Source organism: Tamandua tetradactyla, chromosome 9 (assembly GCF_023851605.1).
Source record: "Tamandua tetradactyla isolate mTamTet1 chromosome 9, mTamTet1.pri, whole genome shotgun sequence".
NCBI lineage: Eukaryota > Metazoa > Chordata > Mammalia > Pilosa > Myrmecophagidae > Tamandua > Tamandua tetradactyla.
The window spans coordinates 46655840-46682139 of NC_135335.1; the positions used below are offsets into that span (position 1 = coordinate 46655840).

Consider the following 26300-nt stretch of genomic DNA (forward strand, 5'->3'; position numbering starts at 1 on the left):
TTCTGTCTTGCATTTTGGTTTCTGTTGAGAAACCTGCACTTAATTGAACTGAGCATACTTTGTACACAATGTGCTTCTTCTCTTGTGGCTTTCAAAATTCTGTTTAATATTTGACAGTTTGATTTTAATATGTCTCAGTATCTCTCTTTGAGTTCATCCTGTTTGGAGTTTGATGAACATCTGTGATGCCTATATTTCTGTACTGCAACAAATTTGGAAAGTTTTCGGCCATTGTTTCTTTGAATATTCTGTTTCTGCCTCTATTACCTTTCTGGGATCCCCATAATACAGATAATTATATTTTAATGGTATTGCAACTCTGAATATTTCTTCATTCTTTCTACTTTCTGATGCTCATACTGAATAACTGTTATCATTTGTATTTCTTCTCTAAAATTCTCATTTTGTTCATATATGGTTTTCTTGATTTCTTTTATTTCTTTGTCCATGTTGTCCTTTAGCTCTTTTGGAGACAGTTTTAACAGTATCTGGTATGTCAAAATACTAGAATTCCCTTTGATTTTTCTTATTGCTGCTTTATCTTGTTTATTTGAATGGGCCATCAATTCCTGTTTCTTTGTATGCCTTATAATATTTTGATGTTCACTGGGCATTTTAATACTTTAATATATTCCCTCTGGATTTTGGTAAATGACTGTCTGTTCCTTAAGCATGAATCCAGTGAGTGCTATGAGAGTGAATTTTCTTTGAATGCCTAGAGTTAATAAAAGAAAGTTAAAGAAAGCACAGATCTTGTCTGTGTGAGTACTCTCCTTCAGAATTTAGCCAGCCTAGGAAATATCTTAAAGAACAGTCCAGAGTGAAAGTGAAGACCCATCTTTTTAATTTTGCTACCATGAGTTCTGAGTCATGCAACCTGGCCTTATGAATTCCCATTTATAAGAATCCAAATGCCACTTTCCACCCAGGAGATAGTCTTTCCACTCAGTTCTGTATGCTATATTAAAGGTTTAAAATTCAGTCACTCTTTGTTCCAGCTATAAAAAGTTTGATTGTTTTCTTACAACAATTGAGTTTCCCCACAAGCCTGTTATAAATCCAGAGCAAGCTCTAGGACAGCAAGTCAGAGACAAACGTCTTGGTTCAGTCTTTCATGATGCACTGGTGATTGATAAAGATATACATGTGTCCCAGCATGTGTACAATTGTTAGCCTGCTCCCTCTGTAACCAGGACCAGGGAAAGGCACTTGGAACACAGATCAGTCACAGACTAAGCAAATGAGGAGAAAGGTCCAACAAAGGAATCAGGAGATTTTTACTACCAAATAAAAGTTGTCTGTTTTATTGATTTGGCACTTGCCATGCTACCGAAAAGCTTTAACTGTTTTCCAGACCTTTGCAAAAGATGGGGCTGTGCCAGTTTTTGTTGTTGCCTAAATCTTCCATGCCAGGGATGGAGCCCTGGAGCATCTCACCCTACTATCTTGACATCACACAATTTGTTTAAAGATTTCAAAAATCAGGGGAAATGTTATATTTGCCCACATATTTCTAATTTCTGATGTTCTCCATTCCTTTGCATAGATCAGAGTTTCAACTGGTGGCTGTATTAGCTAGCATTCTCTAGAGAAACAGAATCAGCAGGAGATATCCATAGATATAAAATTTATAAAAGTGTCTCACATTACCGTGGGAATGTAGAGTCCAAGGTCTGTAGGGCAGGCCACAAGCTGGCAACTCTGTTGAAGGTTCTCAATGAAGTCTCAGGAGAGGCTGACTGGACAACCATGGGAATGGAAGAGTTCAAAATCCATAGAGCAGGCTGTGAAGCTGATGACTCTGATGAAGGATCTGGAGAGAATCTACAGGAGAGGCTCACTGACTGAAACTAGGAAGAAGAGTGATTGTCTCTTCTGAATCCTCCATGAAAGCTTTCTGGTGATTAGATTAAGCATCACTCATTGCTGAAGACACTCCCTTTAGCTGATTACAAGCACAATCAGCTGTGGATGCAGACAACGTGATCATGATTTAAGTCCATAAAATGTCCTCATAGTAACAGACAGGCCAGCAATTTACTGACCATATGACCTGGCACCACCACCTGGCCAACTTGACACATGAACCTGACCATGACAGTCAACCCGTTGTCAACTTAGCAGCTAAACACATCACCTTAAACCATGCTTAATCTTTAAATAGAAAACAGTAACAGATACATTTTTTTCCTCACCTAACAATACTCAACTGTCCCATATACAACCAGAAACGCATCAAATCTCCCCAGAATATACTGCAAGTCCCTGGGTAATATAGACTTTTTTTCTTTTTTTTCCCCTTTATATACCAAACTTAGCCACATTAAATGACACTCAGAAACTGTGCAAATCTGTCTTAATATCATTTTTGTAAAGCCAGAATTTCTGATAATGTATTACAAAAATTATAATTAAACTGTATCATAAATTGAGTGATTCTAAAGTATCTTTTTCTCCAGTGATGTCCTTAAGAAAATGGTATCTGCATTCAATACACTGTCCATTTTCAAAATATTTCTTATATTTCTAGTCCATTTTAAAAGTCTTATTTAGAATAATACTGCTCTATTTCTAGTAGCTAAGTGGAACAATTTTTTAATATGTAGGGTCTTAAAAATGAATCAATTTGACATGACCTCCCAATTCCAGAAATGTAGTAAACCATGATCCAAGCTTCAATTTTTCTCTGAACATATTCTACTTTACCAAAATGAATTCTCATCCTGCACCTATGAAAAAGATGGAAATTATATTTAAAAATAATATTAAAAACAAAATCTCATTATTTAGTACTAGATTAATAATCCATAATCCTAATCTTAAAAATATCTATAGTTGGAACCTCTCTAAATTGCCAATTCACAAAAAATTAATAAGAGAAGTAATTAAGATCTAAACTTAGAGCAGACAGCTATTTGAAACAAACTATGTTATCAACAATTAAATGATAGATCATTCTTTATGGTTCCACTTAAGGTTAATGAGCACAATTTGTAATAAATTTTCCAGTAATTCTAAGAAACCAAATAGAATGAAAGACCACTTTTTAAATAATACTTTATAAAACTAGACTAAAGGTTGAGTTGTCTTATTTGCAATTAGCACCTAGCACAGTATATGGTAATGTAAATATCATTAAATACTTGTGGAATTAATAAACAAATGATAAACAAATAAGCAATCCAACACATTATTATCATTCAACTGCTTATTAGATGCTAAGTAATGAGTATTTAAAAGTATGCATAATAAAATGGAATAAATTCAAAGTATTTTTATTTGTAATAATGAGCACTGAAAGAAGTACTCATTTAACAATCCCTAATTAAACAGATTGTAGAATTGGACCATCACAAACCTACAATTTGGCTAATTACATTCTGCAACTGTATGATATTTTTCATTGAATCTTTTCTTTGTGAAATTAAAAAAATAGTGAAATGCAAGTTACAAGTTTCATTACAACAAAGAATACAAGGCATGATCTTGATCTTAGTTACAACATTTATCCCATGGAGAAGTTACTCTAAAGAAAGTAGTTATAAATTTGAGAGGATGAAGGTGAAAAAAGGAATGAAGTAACCATAAATATTATCATCTGACATAAGTCGCAGAAGAGACTTTCTGCTCCTATCAGTGACTTCTTCTTCATGTGTCATAGAAAGAGTTCAACATGCTTTACAAAATCCATTACATTTTAAGACCATTTCCAATATCTGCTACCATACAACAAGAAATCCATTTATTCAAGGTTACTTATGAAGAATTAATCTCACAGAAAATTTTAACAACTCCTTTTTCAGAAATTAAACTACTTTACTGCATTTGGTATTCCTATACATGATGATGTGGATTCAAAGATTGAAAGCATTAAGAGCACAAAATTAAAATGCATGGGCTTAGACATTTAAATTTTTTTAATATGTAGCATTCTCTGTAACAAATATTCCCAAAAGATAAATAAAAATATACATACAATGTAATCTCTTTTGGATTTCTCCTTGTACTTATATAGAATTATATAATTTGTTCCAAAACACCTGTATGTACTTGACATAATCTCAAAGATATAAAATTTAAAAATCTAAAAAAATGAGACCAACAGATTCAAGCAGTTTTCTAAAGCAATATGTATCAAGAACAGAAATTCATGAATTTCTTTATTTGTGATGGCTTCTAAAATCAATCTTTGTAATTTAGTGAGCAAATTTACTCAAAAAAGAAAAATAAACAGCTTAGCTTCACAACATTTACAATCTTTATTAAAACAGTATAGCCATTATGATAAAATTCAGCCATCTACATGCAACCTAATTTCCTATCTAAAACAAAATGAGAATAAAAGACATTTTATTTTAAATGGGACACAGAGGTGAAGTGCCAAGAATTAAAGTATAACCTTAAAATTTTAATTTCACAATCTGAATATAAAAAAGTAATAATTCCTAAAATCATGAAAATGTGATGACATAACCAAACAGAAAAAAAAGACATTTAAGTTATTTCATTTTTTCTTAATATTATAGTGAAAACTGATAAACTTATAACTTTAGTCTTCAGGTGGCATATTTCATAAGATCATTGTTCATTTAAAATAGTATAAAATGTTTACAAAGAATGTTAAAAAATTTCAGAGCTGTTTATAAGACAGTACATTAAAGAATGACATATATGAGGAAATAAGAGTCTCATCAAAAAGACAGTAAATTATGAATATAAAATATACCACATGCTAAAACCCTCATAGTTTTCTATAGGAAAATCAATAAAGATAACAATCTTTTTGGAGAAAAGTATTTAGCATTAGAAATTTAAAGTAAAAACTTTATCTATTAACTCAAAAAGGAATATCTTCAAATTTGTATTGCCACACAGTCACCCTCTACTTTGTGAAAAACAACAAAAATAATATTTTTTGAATATTTTGAATATATGTACTTCAAAATCAAAAAGTTAATTTTTACTTTTCCCTTTATTGGCAAGTTTTTATACATTTTTAGGTTTTGGTTACCAGAGGGTATTTTTTTTTACAAATCTTGAAGTTGCACCTCTGTCCAACTTCCCAGCATTTTTCTTGTCTGTTATTTCTTTGACTCTGTTCATCTATACTCTGATTCTTTCCAATTCCTGCTTTACTGGACATTCCTTAGGACTAACTCCTTGAGTTGGCAAATAAGCCCAAAACCTTGAATTCAATGTGTATGCAGAAACTAAATCTACTTTTGCTTGTGGGTCCAACTTCTGTAACAACTCATTTCTAGAAACAGACATCATGGTCTTGAGCATTTCATCCACAGCACCAATGGAATTCTTGAATGTTGATAAATACTCATGGATTTTTACTGGATAGTCCTCATTAACTTCTTCACTTGCCAATATGTCCAACTTGGATTCCAGTCTCCCTGAAAGAAGTCATATGAATATTCACTCTTAAACTTGATATCTTACAACTTAAATACTATAACATGAACAAAACAAAATTACAGTCCTTGTTTCTGTAACTGATCACATAGTCATAGTTTATATTTAGCACTATCTTCTTCCGCTACCCATTCCATGTTCCCTTTACACTCAGCAAGCACTTCAGCTGACCGTGGTTCTTTGCCTGGTAAGGTGATCCAAACCTTCATTCCTGAAGTTTAAGAGCCATTTGTTGTCCTGCCTGGATTGGGTTGTTGTCATTTTCCATTGATTTTAATCACAGGGTCTGGCAGTACTAAAAGTCGCCTTAGGGAAATTTCTATAGTCCAGTAAAACTTCTTTACCTCCATTGAGTAGTTGCAGTCCTATTTCCCCAATAGTCAGGATCAATCACCTCAGCCAGTAAAGAAATCTCCTTCTTGGCTTGTTGATCTAGGGGCACGAGTAGCCCAAAGTGACCAGGTGGCAGTCTTAGATTCCAGTTCGATGGAATCATTGTTGTTTCTCCTGGGGAAGCACTCCCCTTTCTGGAAGTAAAACCTGTAGATCAGCAAAACCCAAGGTCACAGGGACAGGAAGCAAAAATTTTCCTAGTGGATTGCAGGGGTAAGACTGAGTGGTGCCACTTCCATTTCCACCCCCTTGGTTCCTGGACCCATGGATCCTGGCTATGGGAGAAACAGCACCATACAGTGGATGCTGATTCAAAGCATACACAGCTTCTGGGAGAACATCACCCCAGCCCTTCAAGGTATTGCCATCTATTTGGCACAGTAGTTGATTTTTCATAAGGCCATTCCACCATTCTATCAATCCATCTGGATGATGGGGAACATAGTAAGACCAGAAAATTCCATGAGCATATGCCCATTCCCATAGTTCATTTGCTGTGAAGTGGGTTCCTTGACCAGAAGCAATTCTGCATGGAATACCATGATGATGAATAAGGCATTCTGTAAGTCCACAGATGGTAGTTTTGGCAGAAGCATTGTGTGCAGTGAAAGCAAACCTATATCCAGAGTATGTGTCTACTCCAGTTAGAACAAACTGCTGCACCTGCCTTGAATGGGAGTGGTCAAATGTAATCAACTTGCCACCATGTAGCCAGCTGATCACCTCGGGGAATAGTGAGTGTGGGTCTCTCCTGCTGGCAAATTGGGCACTCAGCAGTGGCCGTAGCCAGGTCAGCCTTGGTCAGTGAAATTTCATGTTGCTGAACCCATGCATAAACTCCATCCCTGCCACCTTGACCACTTTGTTCATGAGCCCATTGGGCAATGACAAGAGTTACTGAGAAAGAGGCTGACTGCTATTCATGGAATGGGTCATCTTATCCATTTGATCATCAAAACCATCCTCTGCTGAAGTCACCATCTGGTGATCAACTACATGGGACACAAATATCTTCACGTTTTTAACCCACTCAGAAAGGTCTATCCACATACCTCTTCCCCAGATGTCTTTGTCACCAATTTTCCAATCATTCTTTCTCCAAGTCCCTGGCAATCCAGCCAAACATTAACAACAGCCCATGAGTCAGTATACAAATACACCTCTGGCCAGTTCTCCTTCCAAGCAAAATGAACAACCAGGTGCACTGCTCAAAGTTATGCCCACTGGAAAGATTTCCCCTCATTGCTTTCAGGGATATCCGAGAAAGGGGTTGTTGTGCAGCATCTGTCCACTTTTGGGTGGTGCCTGCATATCATGGAGAACCATCTGTAAATCAGGCCTGAGTTTTATCTTCCTCAGTCAGTTCACTGTAAGGAACTCCCCAAGAGGCCATAGCTCTGGTCTAGGAAACAGAAGGCAATGTGGCAGGAGTGCAGACCATGGACATTTGGGCCACACATAGTGTAACTTGCTTGTGCCTTCAGGACTTGCTCTGGACTTATCTCCTATACACCATTTCCATTTCATGGTGGAGTGCTGCTGTGCATGCCCAACTTCATGGTTTGGTGGATCAGACAACATCAAGCTCATGATAGGCAACTCAGGTCTCGTGGTAACTTGGTAGCCTATGGTTAAGCATTGAGTCTCTACTAAGGCCCAGTAGCAGCCCAAAGGCTGTTTCTCAAAAGAAAACTAGTTATCTGCAGCAGATTTTAAGGCTTTGCTCCAAAATCCTAAGGGTTTTGCATTGTGATTCTCCTATAGTTACCTGCCAAAGGCTCCAGACAATATCTCTATTTCCCTGGGCATTTCCAGAACTACTGGATCTATTGGATCATATGGTACAAGTGCTGGTGCAGCTTGTTAACTGCCTGGACCTGTCACAAATCCTCCTCAAAATTAGCTGCTTTTCTGATCACTTGATAAATGGGCCAGAGTAGCACACCCAAATGAGGATTATGTTGTCACCCAAATCCAAAGAGACCAACTAGCTGTTGTGCCTCTTCTTTAGTCATAGGAGGGGCAAGATGCAGCAACTTATCCTTCACCTTAGAAGGGATTTCTCAACACTACTGGACACCTAGAAATTTCACTGAGGTGGAAGGCCCCTGTATTTAGTTGGATTTATCTCCCATCCTCTGACAAGCAAATGCCTTACCAATAAGTCTAAACTAGTTCTATTTCTTGCTCACTAGGTCCAATCAGCATGGTATCAATATAATTGACTAGTGTGATGTTTTGTGGGAGGAAAAATGATCAAGGTCCCTGTGGACAAGATTATGACATAGAGTCAGGGAGTTGATATACCCCTGTGGTAGGACAGTGAAAGAAAGCAAACTTTCTGGTGGTCCTTATTAAACAGCTATTGAGAAAAAAAGCATTTGTCAGATCAATAGATGCCTACCACATACCAGGGGATGTATTGATTTCCTCAAGCAATGACACCACCTCCAGAACAGCAGCTGCAATTGGAGTTATCACTTTGTTGAGTTATGATAATTCACTGTCATCCTCCAAGACTCATCTTTTTTCTTCATAGGCCAAATAGAAGAGTTGAATGAGAATGTGGTGGGAATCACCACCCTTGCATCCTCCAAGTCCTTAAGAGTGGCAGTAAGCTCTACAATCCCTCCAGGAATTTGGTATTGCTTCTGATGTACTATTTTGGTAGGTAGGGGAAGTTCTAGTCACTTGCAATTGGCCTTTCCTACCATAATAACCCTCCCTCTATGAGTTAGAGAGACAATGTGGGGATTTCGCCAGTTGCTCAGTATGTCTATTCCAATTACGCATTCTGGAACTGAGGAAATAAGTACAGAATGGATCCAGGGGCCCACTGGACCCACTGTGAGATGGATCTGAGCTAAAACTCCATCAATCACCTGACCTCCATAAGCCCCCACTCTGACTTGTGGAGCAGAGTGATGTTTTGGGTCCACTGGAATTAATGTTCTTCTGAACCAGTGTCTAATAATCCCCTAAATATTTGATCATTTCCTTTTCCCCAATGCACAATTACCCTGGTAAAAGGCCCCGCTCTCTTTGGGGAAGGCTGGAGGAAGATCAATAGTATAGATTTATGGCAGTTTAACAGCCTCCTCTCTCAAAGAGACTTGACCTCCCCCTCATTCAAGGGGCTCTGGATCTGTAAACCGTTGCAAGTATGGAAATTGATTAAGGGGTTGTGACTCAGACTTCTGTTCATTTTACCTAGAACTCTTGCTTATACAGCTTAAATAAGAGTTTAGTAGACTGCCCATCTATTGTACTTTTAGGTGCCCCATGACTTACTAGCCAATACCACAAGTCTCTGTGAGTCAGATTATTTTCACTCCTGCTCTGAGTCTGCTGTCCATTATGATAGCCATGTCTACCTTGTCTTTGGAGATTAAGTGCTGCCACCTGGCTTCTGTGAACTCAGAATCTGATCATCCCCATTGTGTTTAAGGATTCCAGTCAGTGACAGCAGTTCCCACAGTAATATCTGACCTACAGAGAAGGGTAACTACAGAGGTCTTCAGGGATGATGGAGCTAGTCTCACAAATTTATTTCTCAGTTCTGGTAAAATGTGCATCCTCGGAACATTCCTGGGGTGTATGAATGGCTTTCCATGATAAAACCACTCTAACATTCCAATCTTTCTAAGCTGTTGGATGCCCTCATCTACACTATCCCAGGGCAGTTCTGGCATTTGAACCTCAGGTAATATCGGCCACCTTTTGATCCATGTTTCAGCCAACATCCAAACTATTAATGTGCTTTCTAACCCCTCAAGGTATAATATTGAATGCAGAATATCTGCTTAGTGTGCCCATATCTAAATTCAGCCTGATCCAGCTTTATATTCCTCCCACCATTATCCCAGACCCTTAAAATTCATTGCCACACATATCCCCCTGATTTCTGCCTACATAAATTGGAAAGCTCATGCAGTTCTTTTGGAGGATAATGTACCTCCTCATGTGTGACACTTTGTACCTCACCTTTTGGGGTCTGTTGGGACTTTAGTTATAGGTTTGAAAGAAATGAGGGATGGTGGGGGTGATCATAAAAAGAATTAAATTATCTTACAAGCCAATTGCTTCAGGGCATTCATTTGCAGTTTCATCTGGTGAAACAGGATTAAGTATTCTATGGTAATCCCCTCAGGTGGAGTTTGGGCGGCCAACTCCTCAGGGAAGGCTGGAGGTGGGGCAGCTATGTCTTCAGACAAACTATTACAGGGTCATCTAGAAAAGACTCAGTACAATCTAGGATTTCAACCTCTCCACTGCCATTATTATCAATCCATACATCACCATCCCATTTTTCAGGGTCCCACTCCTTTCCAATCAATGCCCTCATTTTAATGGCAGACACCATGCAAGATTGGAATTTCAGTTTATGTTGTAGAGTTGCTACTCTAACAATGAAATTCTGAGTCTGATTTTCAGAGATCTCAAGTCTGCAGCTATAGGATATAGATTTTCTTTCAGGACACTCATAGAAATGTTTACATCATCATACAGAATGTAACCTTCTCATCTGAAGCCTTCATTTCATCCCTTTCCCTCATCAATGTATACAGTATATCTAACAACAAGCAGCCAACATCTGTATATCTATTTTCACAAAACCCCATAAAGGTGTCAAAAACATCATCCCCAGGTCCTGACTTCATATAAGCAAATCATTGGAAGAATCCAATGATGATATTTTGACTATCTGTTTTGCCAGCTCACCCCACAGATTGGCAGTGTCATTCTGATTATAGGAAACACAGAGTCCTTAGTGCGTTTGAGTCCAGTCAGAGTAGAAAACCAATCATAAAAACCCAGTTTTAAGATTCTGTTCCTTAAGAACCACTTCTGGAGAGGCTAGAAGGAACTCCTGAAAACAGAGCTGTGTTTCAGTAGCCATGTTTCTTGAAGATGATTGTATAATGATATAACTTTCACAATGTGACTGTGTGATTGTGAAAACCTTGTGTATGATGCTCCTTTTATCTATGGTATGGACAGATGAGTAAAACATATGGATTAAAAATAAATAAATAATAGGGGGAATAAATGTTAAAATAAATTTAGTAGATTGAAATGCTGGTGATTGGTGAGGGGTGGGGGAGGGCTATGGTATGTATTAATTTTTTTCTTTTTCTGGATTGATGCAAATGTTCTGAGAGGTGATCGTGGTGATGAATGTACTACTATGTGATGATATTGGGAGTTATTGTTTATAAACCAGGAATGGAATGCTAATATGCTAAGAATGTTTGTGTTTGTATGTTGTTATGTTTAAAAAAATTAAAAAATAAAAAATAAAAACCACTTCTGGTACCAAGTTGTATTAGTCAAGGTTCTCTAAGCAACAGAATCAGCAGGAGAGATCTGTAGATATAAAATTTATAAAAATATCTCATGTAGCCATGATAATGTAGAGTCGAAGGTCTGTAGGGCAGGCCACAAGCTGGCAAGTCTGATGAAGGTCCTCAATGAACTCAGGAGAGGCTTGTTGACTGAAGTAGGAAGAAGAGTGTGTCTTCTGAATCCTCCTTAAAAGCCTTTTGGTGATCAGCTTAAGCATCACTCATTGCAGAAGACACTCCCCTTAGCTTTAGTGAATACAGCCAATGTGATCATGATTTAAGTCCACAAAATGCCCTCAAAGCAACAGACAGGCCAGCACTTTCCTGACCAGATGACCAGGCAAAACTACCCGGCCAAAATTGACACATGAACCTGACCATATACAGTGACTAACCTTCATTTGTACCAAGCTATCCAGTTTTTCAACTTTAGAGTCTTGTAATTGCTAAAGACAGCCCCTAATATTTATTGATAAGGGGTCCTGTGTCAGCCCAGAACTAACCCACCCCTAATCTATCTTGATCGAGACTGGATCTAACCAAAGTGGGCCCAGCTCACATGCACAGTAGCTTGCCCTTTAACCTACAAGTCACCTATACCTCATTCTGCATTTTCTTTCATACATTCTGCGGCTAAGCATGCAATCACTCTGCACATACTCAATAATTAGATAACCTCTAACTACTTCATCTGGGACCACTGTGCTCATTATCCTAAACTCTGACCATCTTTCCTCTAATAAAGCTAGCTGAACTAGTGTAGTTCAGGGAGACAGATTTTGGGTGGCTAGGCCATCTGCTCTCCTACTACGTACCTAGTAATAAACTTTCTCTTTGAAAAAAAATTCAATCGCATATAAAGTTCCTTCTGTCTGAATGGCTTCCTTTAATATCTCCTGTAGCACAAATGTACTGTTAACTGTTACAGCTTTTCTGTGTGTCAAGCAGTGGTTGTTCCCTCTGCTCCTTTTGAACAGTTTTTTCTTCAGTTTCATCATTATCTGGGCTATTCAGTACTCAGCTAAAGATCCCAGTGCGGGGGGGGGGGGGCGGCGGGGGAGTTACTTTACATCTTCAGAGTTCTAACTCTGCTCTCCCTGGTGCTGAGAACTCTGGTTGGCTTGACCTCCTCAGATGCCCAATCCCATCCAGGGAAACCAATGGGCATTTCCTGGGTTAACTCATCCTGAACTGCATCCTCAAAACCTTCTCCAGGCTGAAAGCTAGGTGACTGTAGTCCTCATCTCATTTGCTTCTTCTGTCTCAGGGTCCACTATAACACACAGCCCAATGTCCAATATCTAAAAATTGTTCTCATATATTTTCTAAGGATTACTTGCTTCTAGCATGAAGTTATATCCAGTCCCTTTACTTCATCTTGCTCAGAAATGAAAACTAATAATTCACTTGATGTAGTAAGAAATGCATGCATAACAACACTTTTGACATGGATAACTGGATCTTGGATTTAGAATGTATCAAATTTCCATAAATGACAACTGGCTAGTTCCATCCTACAGTATTATTTCCAGTCATTTAAAGTATTCTCTAAGGTTTTGTTTCCCTAAAGTATTCCATTAGCTCCCTATTATTCTCACTTTCTCCCTTTTAGAATCAAGACAAGTTAATTACTATGGGTCTTGTTAGTCATCAGTAAAGTGGGATGTAACTTCTTAAATTTGTAAATATTAAAGAGATAATTATAAAATATTTCATTTCTGATAAATAGGATATTAGTAAATGGGAATATTAGAAGGAAAACTATTCTCAGGTGGAACAAAGATATAAAGAAGGAAATTTCTTTCTTGATCTAGACCTTGTAGTCAGGACATCTAAACTCTCCTGGTTTATAACATTAAAAGACAGTGCTACCCAACAAAAGTCTGAACATGGTAACATGTCTTCATATATTTTCCTCTGGCTTCCAATGTGCAATCAAATTGTACCTGTTTTCCAAAAGATGAACTCTAATTTTTGAAATAAGATTCTTACATTGCTTATACTGTATTACTATTTTTAGTAAACAATAACATTTTACAATTGTACCATTTTTATAACTTACATGCCTGTGGCATAGTTCAGCATCCTAAAATTGATAAATCTAAAATGGGTGTGGAATCTACCTTCAGAAGAAGCTAAGGTGTGCAGCACATGAGAACACATCTGACCTACTCTTGGGTAGATGTTGTGTATGAGCGGGCAGTATGGCATCGTGTTTAAGAGGCTGGTGTTTGGGAGCAATACTCACCATTTCAGCCACCCACTAGCTGAATATCCTTGGAACAAGTTATTTAACTGCTTTTCCTCCACTTTGGGGAAACAATAGAAATTAATCCATAGAGACTTAAAAAACATTTTAATATGTGTAAAGTACTTCAAACCATAAATTATACATAATGATACCTCAAATTCAGTTAATAAGGAAGATGGCATTTTCTCACAAATAAGTATTACGAACACAAACAGGTATTCCAGACTCTGTTTCACAAAAATTAAGGAAGAACTCTAATCACTCTACTTGCATGAGGGCCAGGGCTTCCATGAGAAACAGTCATAGACAGTGCAGCCGGTCGTGATGGTCTGGGATACAACATGTAAAAAAGTAATGGCCCCCAAACAGAAAAGGGAGATACATTCCATAAGCGTAATCATCAATATTTTTGCTTGAGACAATATATATTCCACATATTTTGAATGGAATTATGAACTATTTGTTGTTACATTGAATGTGATGAAAATGAATGGCCTGCTGGGTCATTCCTTTCTCTTTTGTTCAGTGTATATGTAAACATTCACTGAAGACTTCTTGGCTATGCACGTGCATTTTAGGGCACCTGGCCAATCCTCATCACTGTTTCCAGAAGGGAGTGAATGAGCTTCCTTACCTACAGAATAGAGACATGCACATAGAGTAACTTCCTATGGCTTCACAGGGGGACTTGTTGGCTACGGAGAACTAATGCCCACTATTGAAGATAATCTTGCTTTTTGTCTTCTCTATATGATTAAGCACCACTCCACCTACTGCCTGTGTGAGGTCTTTTGTTGACAAATCCAACATTTGTATGGTATGGGTTGACATCTCTGAGGACTCCTAAACTGGAGGTGGCAATAAGTGTCTCTTCCCAAAGGTTTGGTGAACACAATCACCAACAAAGCATCCTATGGCATGGTGGAGGCATATAGGGTCTTCAGTTCAGTAACACTAGAGTGGTTTTGGTTTGACACCACAGAAAACATGCCAAGTTACTTGCCTCCCTTCAGCTGCTGGGGACAATTGGGATGCGAGAAATCTTCCTGTTAACAAGCATGGGCTGGTGATTACGGAGGATGGATGTGTTGAGAAGTGGGTAGGACTTTACCCTGGTTTCTGGCTGTACACTCGAACACCAATCACCATGCAACAGCCCATGAGGTGGGAAGGAGATCAATGTATCACCATTGTTGATACACAATGCAAAAGGTCATTTGAAGCAGAACACAAATGGAATTTCCATGGTAACCAACCATGTAACCAAGAAGCTGCCATGATTGCCTGCTAAATCCTCCACAGGGCACAGAAGCCCAACTCAGATTCTAGAATGGGGCAAATCTAGGTGACTCACACCAGAAGCAGAGGTCAAAATCAGGACACAGTCATGTGACCCCTGACGAACCAAGGCCACACAGCATGGTGTACTGGGCCTTACTAGGTTGGGATTAGGCCCTGTATGAAAATGATCATTCATTCACAATTAGACTGCTATCCCTAGTCATGGATTCAGATATGGGACAGTAATTCACATGCTGGGGTCCATGTGCTGTATATTAGATACTTGATCTGATTGGAATTCAGTATATCAAATCACATACCCTACGTGTTTCTCCAAGGCTGCAATGGGGTTCCCAGCATCTACATGGGATATTGGGACATCATGTGAACCCATGCCTACAACTGGGCATTCCACATGCTTCCATTGGACGATGTGCCAATTTGAAGCTGTTATGCACCGCCAGAAAAGCCAAGTCTTTTTCCAGATGCAATTTTGTGGGGGCAGCCATATTTCTTTAATCCTCATACAATATCATAGGCAGAAAACCTTTAGATTATCTCCACAAAGATGTGGAATGCCCAATTGTAGGCAGGGGCTTTTCGTCAGATGAAGATGTAATCCCGCCCACTTAAGGTGTGTCTTGATTACTTTACTGGAGTCCTTTAAAAGGGGAAACATTTTGAAGAAACCTCAGATGCAGACTCTTGGAGAACATTTGCTTCAGAGCAAACAGAGATTTGGAGATGCTTGGAGTGCTGACAGAGAGCAGATCCCTAGACAGTCAGGGCCCAGCAGAACTTGCCATGTGCCTTCAAATGAGGGCTAAGCCAGCCACAACCCAGAGTTGTGGTAGAGAAACTACACAAAGGCCCACAGACTCTTAGAGAGGAAACCACTGGCATCAGAAGCTGGAAGCAATGAACTGGGAACAAGGACCAGCAGACTCCAGCCATGTGACTTCCCAGCTGATACAGGTGTTCAGATGGCATTAGCCTTTCTTGAGGGAAGGTAATGTCTTATTGGTGCCTTTATTTGGACATTTCCACAGTCTTAGAACTAAAAACTCGTCAGTTATTAAATTCTCTTAATGATATTAGCCTTTCATGCTCCATGACCTCCAAGCAAACGGGGCAACAACATTGGAATGAATAATTCAAGTAATAACTTCACAAAGGCCATAAAAACTTGAGTGGCACCCCTCTGCATTAAAGCAATGGGACAGTGAAAACTGCATTCTACTGTAAGGGAAACATGACAACAGGTCACATGGAATGAAGTGCCATGGAATTTTAGAGCACAAAGTTCCCAGATAAAGCTCCGCACTACTCCTATGAAAGACAGCTTCTGGTGTAATACTGGGGCTTGGTGGAAATGGAAATGATTACCTGAGGCTAGAAAGCCCAATCATGTCCTGGGTTCTAGGTAATCAGAATCCTTATTTGTGCAGTTCCCAATGACAAAGTATCATGGAATACAACTGGTTAATTCAGAATTGTTTGCTTGGATCCTTGGGAAGTATCATGCTTGCAAATGGTGTTGGTAGAGGTGCCCATCAAATGTGAGCCTAAGGCATTACAAGTACCTTCTCTTCATCTTTGGAATCCAGAGGAACCTGACACACAGATGTCCTAAAGATGCTCAGTTCTGGTTCATTGATGGGTCAGCCACACTGATGTATTAGGGAGCAGTCATTGCTTTCCTTGCCTTGAGCAAACAGTTTACCACCTCTGGAACTGGAAAAAGTGCCAGTGGCATCCATGAAATAGCTGAATGTCCCATGAATACTCTGCTACTTGGTGAACCCACCACCAAAATGGACCATGAAATATTGGGCCCAGGAACATGGATTGCCTCATTCAACAAACTTTTCACAAACAGTAATTGGATTTTATTTTTATTTCAGACCCTATGACATCCCTAAAATTAGTAATGGTCTTTAATTTTCTTTTGAAAGTTTAATAGTGGTTTCCATTTACCCAAACATGTAATCTGCAAACAAAAGAAGTTTTGTACCACCCCCCAAAGTTTTCATTTTGTTTCCACTGTTCAATTTATTACTATACATACACCCACCATTGTCTTTATATAATGGATCCTATGAGAAGAAATCTTTTTCTTGATCTCTACTTAGGGCGAAGTATAATGTGTTTCAATATTCCATAAAATATACGATGTAATGATGAAAACAGAAATACTTCAAGTGTCCCCGTTTTAGTAGGAGAGACTTCAGCAATCTTTTGAAGTTACAAAAATAATATAGCTGAAAAATTGCCATAAATTCAGGCCTTGGATCATAATTTTTCCAAATTAAAGTCAAGGACTGGATCCCACATTCAGCCTATCATAATGGCATTGCCTATGGCCCCTTTAAATTTTGGAATCTATTACCTTTAAGATAATTATTTCAGTGGGTTCTGATACTCCCTAATGGGTCATTAGTGAAGGTAAATGGGAATTATCTGACCTCTGCTTGACTCAGCGAACTACTGTGTGCAGGACCCTCTCACCCACTGATAAATACAGTTACCAAGATGGATTATTGTTCCCTCTAAGATCAAAAACAAAGCAAAAGATGACAAAGACTGAGATGGGATAATCTAGGAATGCCTAGAGTGTACACTGGTAGTAACTAAATATAAAATTAAAAAATGTTTTCGCATGAGGAAAAAAAAAGCAAACATATCTATTCCTATCCTTCAGATATTTAATCGCTGACCTAAGAAATGTCCATCACTTACCCATCAGCGGCAACCAGAGAAGCATATTCACTTACACCTGAAGACTTCCAAATCAGTCTTCATATTCTATCCCCACACCTATAGCATTTCCACCACTGATTTACATAATTCAACTACCAAATACCAATAATTTGCCCAATCCCCTCAAATACTACCCCTCACAGAGACACAATAACTCATGGCCACATTCTCCCGAATATTTGAACAGATGATTTCCCTTGATTTTACATTGAATACATTCTTCATCATGAAATTTACGAATCTCCCACAAGGGCTTTCATTCTCCTAATGAAGACTTTTCCCTCTTATTTCATGATTTTTCCCACTTATTTCATATTTTCGTCATTATTCCTAAATTGAATATTTTTTAGCACATCAAATCTTGTGTTTCACTTAATGACAGCAGACAGTAGTTACTGACCTAGGGTTTCAGTTCTATGGAGTCCACTCATTTAAAGGATAAATTACAAACTTAGGCACTCCTACATTGAGTACATAGAATTCCTCATGTATAATTCCTCCAGCTTATCAGTTTGAGTGGTAGTTGAGGACTTTCCACTTCCATTATATTTATACTGTAAGTTCTCTCATATATCACCAGACCACATACTAAGGGCCTTGCTACATAGATGACATTCTTACAAGTTCTCACCTGTTTGAACTTCCTTATATTAGACGGAATAGTAAATACAGCTAAAGGAACTACCATACTGATTACAGTGTTTTTTTTGTTTGTTTTTTTTTTCAGTATGGGAGTTCTCTGGTATGATTAAAGCTTAAAGCTATGTCTGAAATCTCTTCCACATTCAAAATATGTGCTGTGAGTTCTCTCATTCCATCTAAGTTCAGAATTCTAACTGAAAGCTTTCCCACACTGATGACACTCATAAGGTTTCTCTCATATTTGAATAAGTTAATGCTGCCTAAGAATAGAGAAATTAAGGTGTTCCCATATAATGACATTCTTATGGCTTCTGTCCACTGTGTGGTCTCTCATATGCCTGAGGGTAGAACTCTGAGTGAAAGCTTTCCCACATAGATGACATTTATGGAGTCTCCATCTACTGTAAGTTCTCTCATGTAATCTGACAGCAAAGGATTGAAACCTTTTCTACAGGTATGGCATTTATAGGGCTTCAATACTGTGTGCCATCTCATGTAGTCATAGGTAACAATATTGACTGAAGGATTTCCCAAATAGATGGCATTCATGGGGTTTCTCTCCAGTGTGAGTTCTTTCATGTTGTCTAAGATGAGAATATAGACTAAAGACTTTTCCACATAGATGGCATTCATGGGTTTTTCCTCCAGTGTGAGTTCTCTCATGTTGCCTGAGGGTAGAACACTGAGTGAAAGCTTTCCCACATAGATGGCATTCATGGGATTTCTCTCCAGTGTGAGTTCTCTCATGTCGTCTAAGACCGGAATACAGGCTGAAGGCTTTCCCACACAGATGGCATTCATGGGGTCTCTCTCCAGTATGAGTTATCTCATGTCGTCTAAGACCAGAAAATAAACTAAAGGCCTTCCCACATAGATGGCATTCATAGGGTTTCTCTCCAGTGTGAGTTCTCTCATGTTGTTTGAGGGTAGAGCACTGAGTGAAAGCTTTCCCACAAAGATGGCATTTATGGGGTTTCTCTCCAGTATGTGTTCTCTCATGTTGTCTAAGATGAGAATATTGACTGAAGGTTTTACCACATAGGCGACATTGATAGGGCTTCTCTCCAGTGTGTGTTCTCTCATGAAGTCTAAGATAAGAATATTCACTGAAGGTTTTCCCACACGTAAGGCATTCATGGGGTTTCTCTCCAGTGTGAGTTCTCTCATGTTGTCTGAGGTGAGAATACCGACTGAAGGCTTTCCCACATAGATGACATAGATAGGGCTTCTCTCCAGGGTGAGTTCTCTCATGTTCTCTAAGGTGAAAAAATCTAGTGAAAGCTTTCCCACATAGAAGGCATTCATATGGTCTGTCTACAGTTTTAGTTCCACTGTACTGTCTGTGGCCAGAACTTTCAATAGAGGCTGTAGCATTTTCATGGCATTCATATGAATTAGTTTTACTGTGAATCTGCATTTGTTGATTAAAAGATGATTGGTCACTGAGGACTTTTCCAAGCGGTGTGTTAAAATATGGTTTCTTTCCCATGAGAATTAATGCATGTTGAGTCACTGTGGATGTGAAAGTGGAATCTTCTTGCAAATAATTACACTGAAAAGAATTCTTTTGAGTGTGAGATATCTGCTGTGGGGAGATGGAAGAGAGACTATCAAATATTTATTCATATACACACATTTCTTTATTTTTGTCCATATGAATTTTCAACTAATCCATTAGTAAGTCTCCAATTAAATTTTTTACCATGTTTAATATGCACATAATTCACCTTCACGCATGGAGATATTCTCTATTATACCATCTAGTTGCATAGATATCTGATCAATATTGAACTTCATGATGTTTTAAAATTTAGTCATGTAAACCTGTTTCTATGGCTGTGGGTAATTTTTTCCTAGATTCTAGGAGTTCATAAAGTGATTCAGACAAGCATATATGTAACATCAGACTATAATTTTAAGCTTTCATGCACTAGTTACATTCTTACACAGCTATATATTAAAAAGTTACAAAAGATGAAATTATTTTGATGGTGGATCCAAGAATACTAAAAAAGCCTTCAAGAAAAAAAGAGATGAGATAAAATGTAAAAAATGTGGTCTTAAATAAGGAGGTAGGACAAGATGGCAGCATAGGGAAATACGAAATTTAGTAAGTCCTCTAGAGGAGCTAATAAAGAGGCAGTAACTGTCTGGAATAACTGTTTGAGGGATATCTGTGACCAGAGACACCAGTTGAGAATGGGTGAAAAGGCTAAGATCACAGCACAAAACTTTTAGGTAAAACTCCCCAAATGTGGATGCTGACACCCCTTCCCGACTGGCATACCTGGCTGCTAGAGATACCTCCCCATGTAGGAAAGAAGCAGTCTCAACTAGGAGCAAGGGAAGGTAGCTCAAACTTAGCTCCAATTGTGGTTTTAATTAACAAAATTAGACTGGTGAACACAGGCTCCTAGTACAGATAAACCTAGTGCAAGCAGAAAAGCAACCCTACAGTCTCTCCCAGCAGAGAGGAGAAAGGGCTAATGAAGAAAAAAATGGAAGCTTTTGGGGTTGAATGAGCTCAGAATATTGGAAAAGGGCTGTGCCCCAAGACAAGGGGCAAACAGAGCTGTGAAGTGACACTGGCTCTTTTTTATTTTTATTTTTTGTAAAAATAACATATATACAAAAAAGCAGTAAATTTCAAAGCATATCATAACAGTTATAGAACAGATTTCAGAATTTGGTATGGGATACAATTTCACAATTTTAGGTTTTTACTTCTAGCTGCTCTAAGATACTGGAGACTAAAATAAATATCAAAATAATGATTCAGCAATCATACTGATTTCTTAGGTCTTATCTTCTCTGTATAACTCCACCATCACCTTTGATCTTTCTCCCACTCTTTAGGGCTATTTGGGCTGTGCCCATTCTAAATTTTTCATGTTGGGAGGGACTGTCAAACTAGTTCATGTTCTGGAGTGGCTGGATCCTCTGCATATCAGGACTTATCTAGTCCAGGAACCCATCTGGAGGTTGCAGGTTTCTGGAAACTAATCAGCATACACAGAACCTTTATAGAATCTCAGATGAAGCCCTAGGTTTTCTTTAACATTGACAGGAATGGTTTGGGTTGGGATTTGGCATGCTATAATAGGTAGCAATGTCTAACTGAAGCTTGCTTTAAGAATGACCTCCAGAGTAGACCCTGAACTCTATTTGAACACTCTCAGCACTGACACCTTATTTGTTACACTTCTTTTCCAGTTTTTGGTCAGGACGGCATTGCTGATCCCATGGTGCCAGGGCAAGGCTCATCCCTGGGAGTTATCGCCAATGCCACAAGGAATACTTTCACCCCTGAATGTCATGTTCCATGTAGGGGGGGAGAGCAAAGATTTCACTTGCAGGGTTGGGCTTAGAGAGAGGCCACATCTGAGCAACAAAAGAGGTCCTCCAGAAGCAATTCTTAGGCATACCTACAGGTAGGCTAAGCTTCCCTGCTACATACATAAGCTTCACAAAAGCAACCTCAAGATCAAGGGCTTGCCCTAATGATTTGGGTGTCCCTAATGTTTGACACAGTATCAGGGTTTTCCTGGTGGTAAAGCTTAATAGTTTTACATTTTCTCTCCTATCCCTCAAGAGACTTTGCCAATACTTTTTGATTTTCTGCTTAATATACTCTGGGATGTATCCAGGCATTACATTAAGCTATACTGGATTAAAAGCCCTCATTCTTATTCTGGGATCCCTGTGTTTGGATTGTTTAAATGATCTATCCAGACAGGTTGAGTTAGATTATATGCTAAAGAAAATTTAGGTTTTGGACAAAATAAACCTTTCTTCCTTTAGTCTCAAAGGGTAGATGAGGTTCTACAATATAGACAATATCTTCCTTCCCCCATATTCTGAATTACCTTAATCCCGATCTGATTGGCTTTGTTCTTATCTCTAAATACCAGGTTATACATATATAAAACAGCCTCTCAAAATCCAGAAATAACAATTACTACTCAGGATTAAATGTGACTGCTTTAAGAGCTTGCAATCTAGGCCCCTGTTTTTTTACTCTACTATGTGCTCCTAGAATCTAGGAACAAATCAGCCACAGCCATACAGCATGGTGTGAGTACTCATTAAACTAGGATTTTCAGAAATCATCAGAGAGCTATTTAGTAGAGATAAAAATAAATTCTTCCCAGTTAAAGAAATTCCAATGAAAGCAATAGTTTGTTTGAAAATACACACATGCAACTGGATTGACATTTATTATAACCTAATTTATTTGAGGAAAAAAAAAGCAAAATGGATGGTCACTGCATAGACATTATCTCTAATTGTCAAAGTTGTTTAGAATGTCTTATGGCTAAGCAAGTCTCAATTCAGAGTTAAAATAAAGAATGTAGGCAGAATCATGGTATCAAAAAATAATTCAATACTAAAAATCTGGAAACAGGTATTTGATCTTTAGCTCAGTTGTCTTGGGAAATCATACATCAATTTATATTGCTTATGGAAATATTATCTTCTTTCCAGATGTATGAACCTCTGAATTCTTGTCATTGAATACTTTGTCCTGATCTATACAACACTTTCACTGCTAGATAAGTTTTATATTAATGGAGGTGAAGTAGCATGTGTACATGTTGTTTGATCATTAAAGTCATCAACACATAAGAGCAATCATTTTATTCATATTATTAGTACTTGGGTTTGTGAATCTGTGATGAATACAAACACTTTTGCTAAATTTAGCAAAGTAAATGAACTATTTGTTCATTAACGTATGACCAGGGCAATTTTTTGTGATATATATATTCATTAAAGTGGGACTATTATAAATGCAAAAAAAATTTAGTTATATAAACCAATCATGTTTTTATAAGAATTAAGCTTTGAGTTTTGTGTTCATTTAACTTTCCCCTAAATTCAAACTATCACAGCTTTTTGCTGGATTGGCATTTAACCCCAACATTAATTACAGCTAGGTTATTGTACTGAATTCCTAATTTATTCAATTCCCAATTATCTATTTGGAAAGCTAGAGTTCACACCAATGAAGCTTACCAATGACATCACGTTAGAATACTCATTCCTGCAGTTAAGTTGCATGAATATCATTCCCTGCTGTTCAAAGACACTTTTCTTGCCTATGGTAATTGCGGGGGAAAAAACACAACAAATTATTAGATAAGTATTATGGGAATGAAAATGCTAGGAAGTCCCAAAGGTCGCTGTCAGCATATTCACACATTGACATTTGAATGGGAAAGAATATCAAATTAAAGAACATTCTAGGCAGATGAAAACATTATAGGACATTAATAATCAGAGAAGATTTTCAGAATTGAAATATGGGAAAAATAAAAATAAGCTGGGATGTGAGGGAGGTAAAAAGAGGGAAAATCTTCCATGAGTAAGACCAGGGCAAAGCACATTATATGAAAGTTAAATTCCAATAGTACATGAATATTCCTTTTCCAAAGACAAAGATACATGAATTGAACTTGGTAAGAGTACAGAATAATGACCACATATGAAGAAAGTGTTCTCAGTATCTGTACCTACATTTCAGAAATCATAACCCACTTAAGGAAACCTGAAGTCAATATTTCCAAGGATGTATTCACTAAATGATGAGGCCCCTCTACTATTAATGCACAGGTTCCTAGAGCTCACCTGGACTCTGGATTTGGAGAAATCCCATTCCTTCCCTCCACACTTCCTCTCCTTGTGCCAACTGGGAAAGCACATCTGATTTGCAGACCTGATATCCTGTTTTTAGGAAAAAAGATACCTGGATTTTGAGTTAAATGTTAATAGTGCATTATCAAGTCCATGGCAGGCTACCAAAGAAAAAGGTAAGCATTTGTAATCAGCAAGGCAAAAGTACTTTGAACACAGAACACTGAACATATTTCACCAGCAAAAGGTTAACTCCTAACCTTGTTCCCATTACAGTGGGGACTTCTGGTGGTTGTTGTCCCATACCCAAGTTCAAAGAGAGACTAGACTGTAGAATCCTCCATATTCTAAATGGGGAGAAATTTTTTGTTTCCATGGTTGTTTACTATTTTCAAAAATAGTCCAATAAGCAAAAATTCCAACAAAACAATCTAAATTCTATATGGAAAACAATATGCAGTGTTTTTACTGTTATGTTCTGAAGCCTCTGCACACCCTTAGAACAGAATTATTTCAAAATGTTAAGTCACTTATTTGTCCATTTAAAAATGATTCCTTGGGAAGAAAGGTTTATTTGATCTGGAACTGAAATTTTCTGTAGAACATAATCTAACTCAACCTATCTTTAAGGCTCATTTGAACAACTGAAACAGGAACCCAGAATAATAAAGCGGTCCTTTAATCCTGTATAGATTAATGTCATGCCTGGACACATCCTAGAGTATATTAACCAAATAATCAAAAAGTTTTGGCAAAGTCCCTTGAGGGATGTGAGAAAGAATATGGAACTCTTATACCTTACCATCAGGGAATCCCCTGATACTGTGTCAAACTTTAGGGACACCCAAATCAGTAGGCCATGCCCTTGATCTTGAGTCTGTGAAGCTTATATAGGTAATAGAGAAGCTTAGACTACCTATAGGTATGCCTAGGAGTTGTTTCTGGAGGACCTCTTTTGCTGTTCAAATGTGGCCTCACTGTCTTTGAGCACAACTCTGGATGAAACAATTGCCTTCCCCCCTACATGGGACATGACATCCAGGGGTGAAGGTCTCCCTGGCGACATGAGAGATGACTCCCAGGGATAAATCCAGCCCTGGCACCGTGGAATCAACAATTCCATCCTGACCAAAAGGGGGACAAGAAGTAAAACTAATAAAATACTAGTGGCAGAGAGAGTTCAAATAGAGTCGAGAGGCTACTCTGGAGGTTGCTCTTATGGAAGCTTTAGTTAGATCCTGCTACCTTTCATAACCTGCCAACCCCCAACCAAAACCACTCCAGCCAATCCTTAAGAACACCTAGGGCAATATATAAGATTCCACAAGGGTTCCATGCACTAGAGTAGCTTTCCAGAAGCTGACAACCTCCAGAAGGGTCCCAAGTCCTGATAAGACCTGAAACCTAGAGGGCCCAGCCTGTCCAGAACATCTGATAGTTCCATCTCCTTATCCCATATTGGTGACAGACTCCTTCCAACATGAAAAAGTTAGAATAGCCATAGCCCAAACACCCCTACAGAGAAGAATGAAAAGATCAAAGGCGATGGTGGAGTTATACAGAGAAGATAACTTATAAGATTTAACAAATGAATATGAATGCTGAATCACTAAATTACTATCTCTTTTAGTCTCCAGTATCTTAGAGTAGCTAGAAGTAAAAACCTAAAATTGTGGAACTGTAACCCATGTCAAACTCTGAAATATATTCTACAACTAACTGTGGTGCTTTTTTATATTTGTGTTATTTTTCACAAAAAAAGAAAGAAAAAGTTGATTGTGATGATAAAAAATAATTTAAGCCTTCTAGTCTCCCATATTCTGGAGCAGCTAGAAGGAAAAATCTCAGAGGATCATATGATAGCCCATGACAAACTCTGGGATCTGCCCTGTAACTACTTATTGAAGAGTGCTTTGAAAACTATTGTTTTTTTTACTTCTTTGCTTTGTATATATATTATATTATACAATAAAAAAGTTCAAAAAAATTATTCCTTGACTTCCCAGTACTGCTCTGACTTTTGGGGATTGAGGTTCAAGAAATAAATAGTGATCAGTAAGATTAAATTAATATATTTCATTTGAGTAGTTGGGTATGTTATAAAATAATTATATTATATATACAATATAAAACAAGAAAATATAAAGAAAAAGGTTATACAAAATTATGGAGAAGCTGACCTAGACAACTGAAATAAATTAAAAAAAAAAAGATATATGATAGAGGATAGACAGATAGGTAGAGAGTAGATTAGATGGCTGACAGATACATATCAATTACAGTGAATTTTCAGACTCACCCACTGAGACCAGATGATCGATATTCTCCAGCATCACTTCTCTGAACAGCTTTCTCTGGGATGTGTCTAGCAATGCCCACTCATCTTGGGTGAAGTCTACAGCTACATCTTTGAAGGTCATTAATTCCTAAAATATCACAGAAATTTGGGTACAGACAAGGCCACCCTTACCAAAGTCCTGATGTTCAAAATGACAGCACTGATGAAGCAGTCTGTTTAAAAAGCTGAAAATCTGTTTGGAGTTCAAAAAAGATCACTCTCAATGTTGAATTGC

General features: G+C 38.0%; 1 protein-coding gene and 1 pseudogene across 1 annotated transcript in view; both read right to left on the minus strand.

The window, feature by feature from the left end:
• Positions 1-4953: 4953 nt before the first annotated feature.
• LOC143645676 (nuclear nucleic acid-binding protein C1D pseudogene) lies at positions 4954-17434 on the minus strand (annotated as a pseudogene).
• The window catches only part of LOC143647081 (uncharacterized), a 61999-nt gene continuing 46564 nt past the window's right edge, over positions 10866-26300 (minus strand). Inside the window, exons 4-7 of the mRNA XM_077116707.1 lie at positions 26027-26153; positions 23722-23817; positions 23110-23192; positions 10866-19678 (exon numbers count right to left, since the gene is read on the minus strand). Of these exons, the coding sequence (XP_076972822.1) occupies positions 18593-19678; positions 23110-23192; positions 23722-23817; positions 26027-26153 (1392 nt within the window). The 3' untranslated portion in view covers positions 10866-18592. The remainder of the gene's footprint in view (positions 19679-23109; positions 23193-23721; positions 23818-26026; positions 26154-26300) is intronic.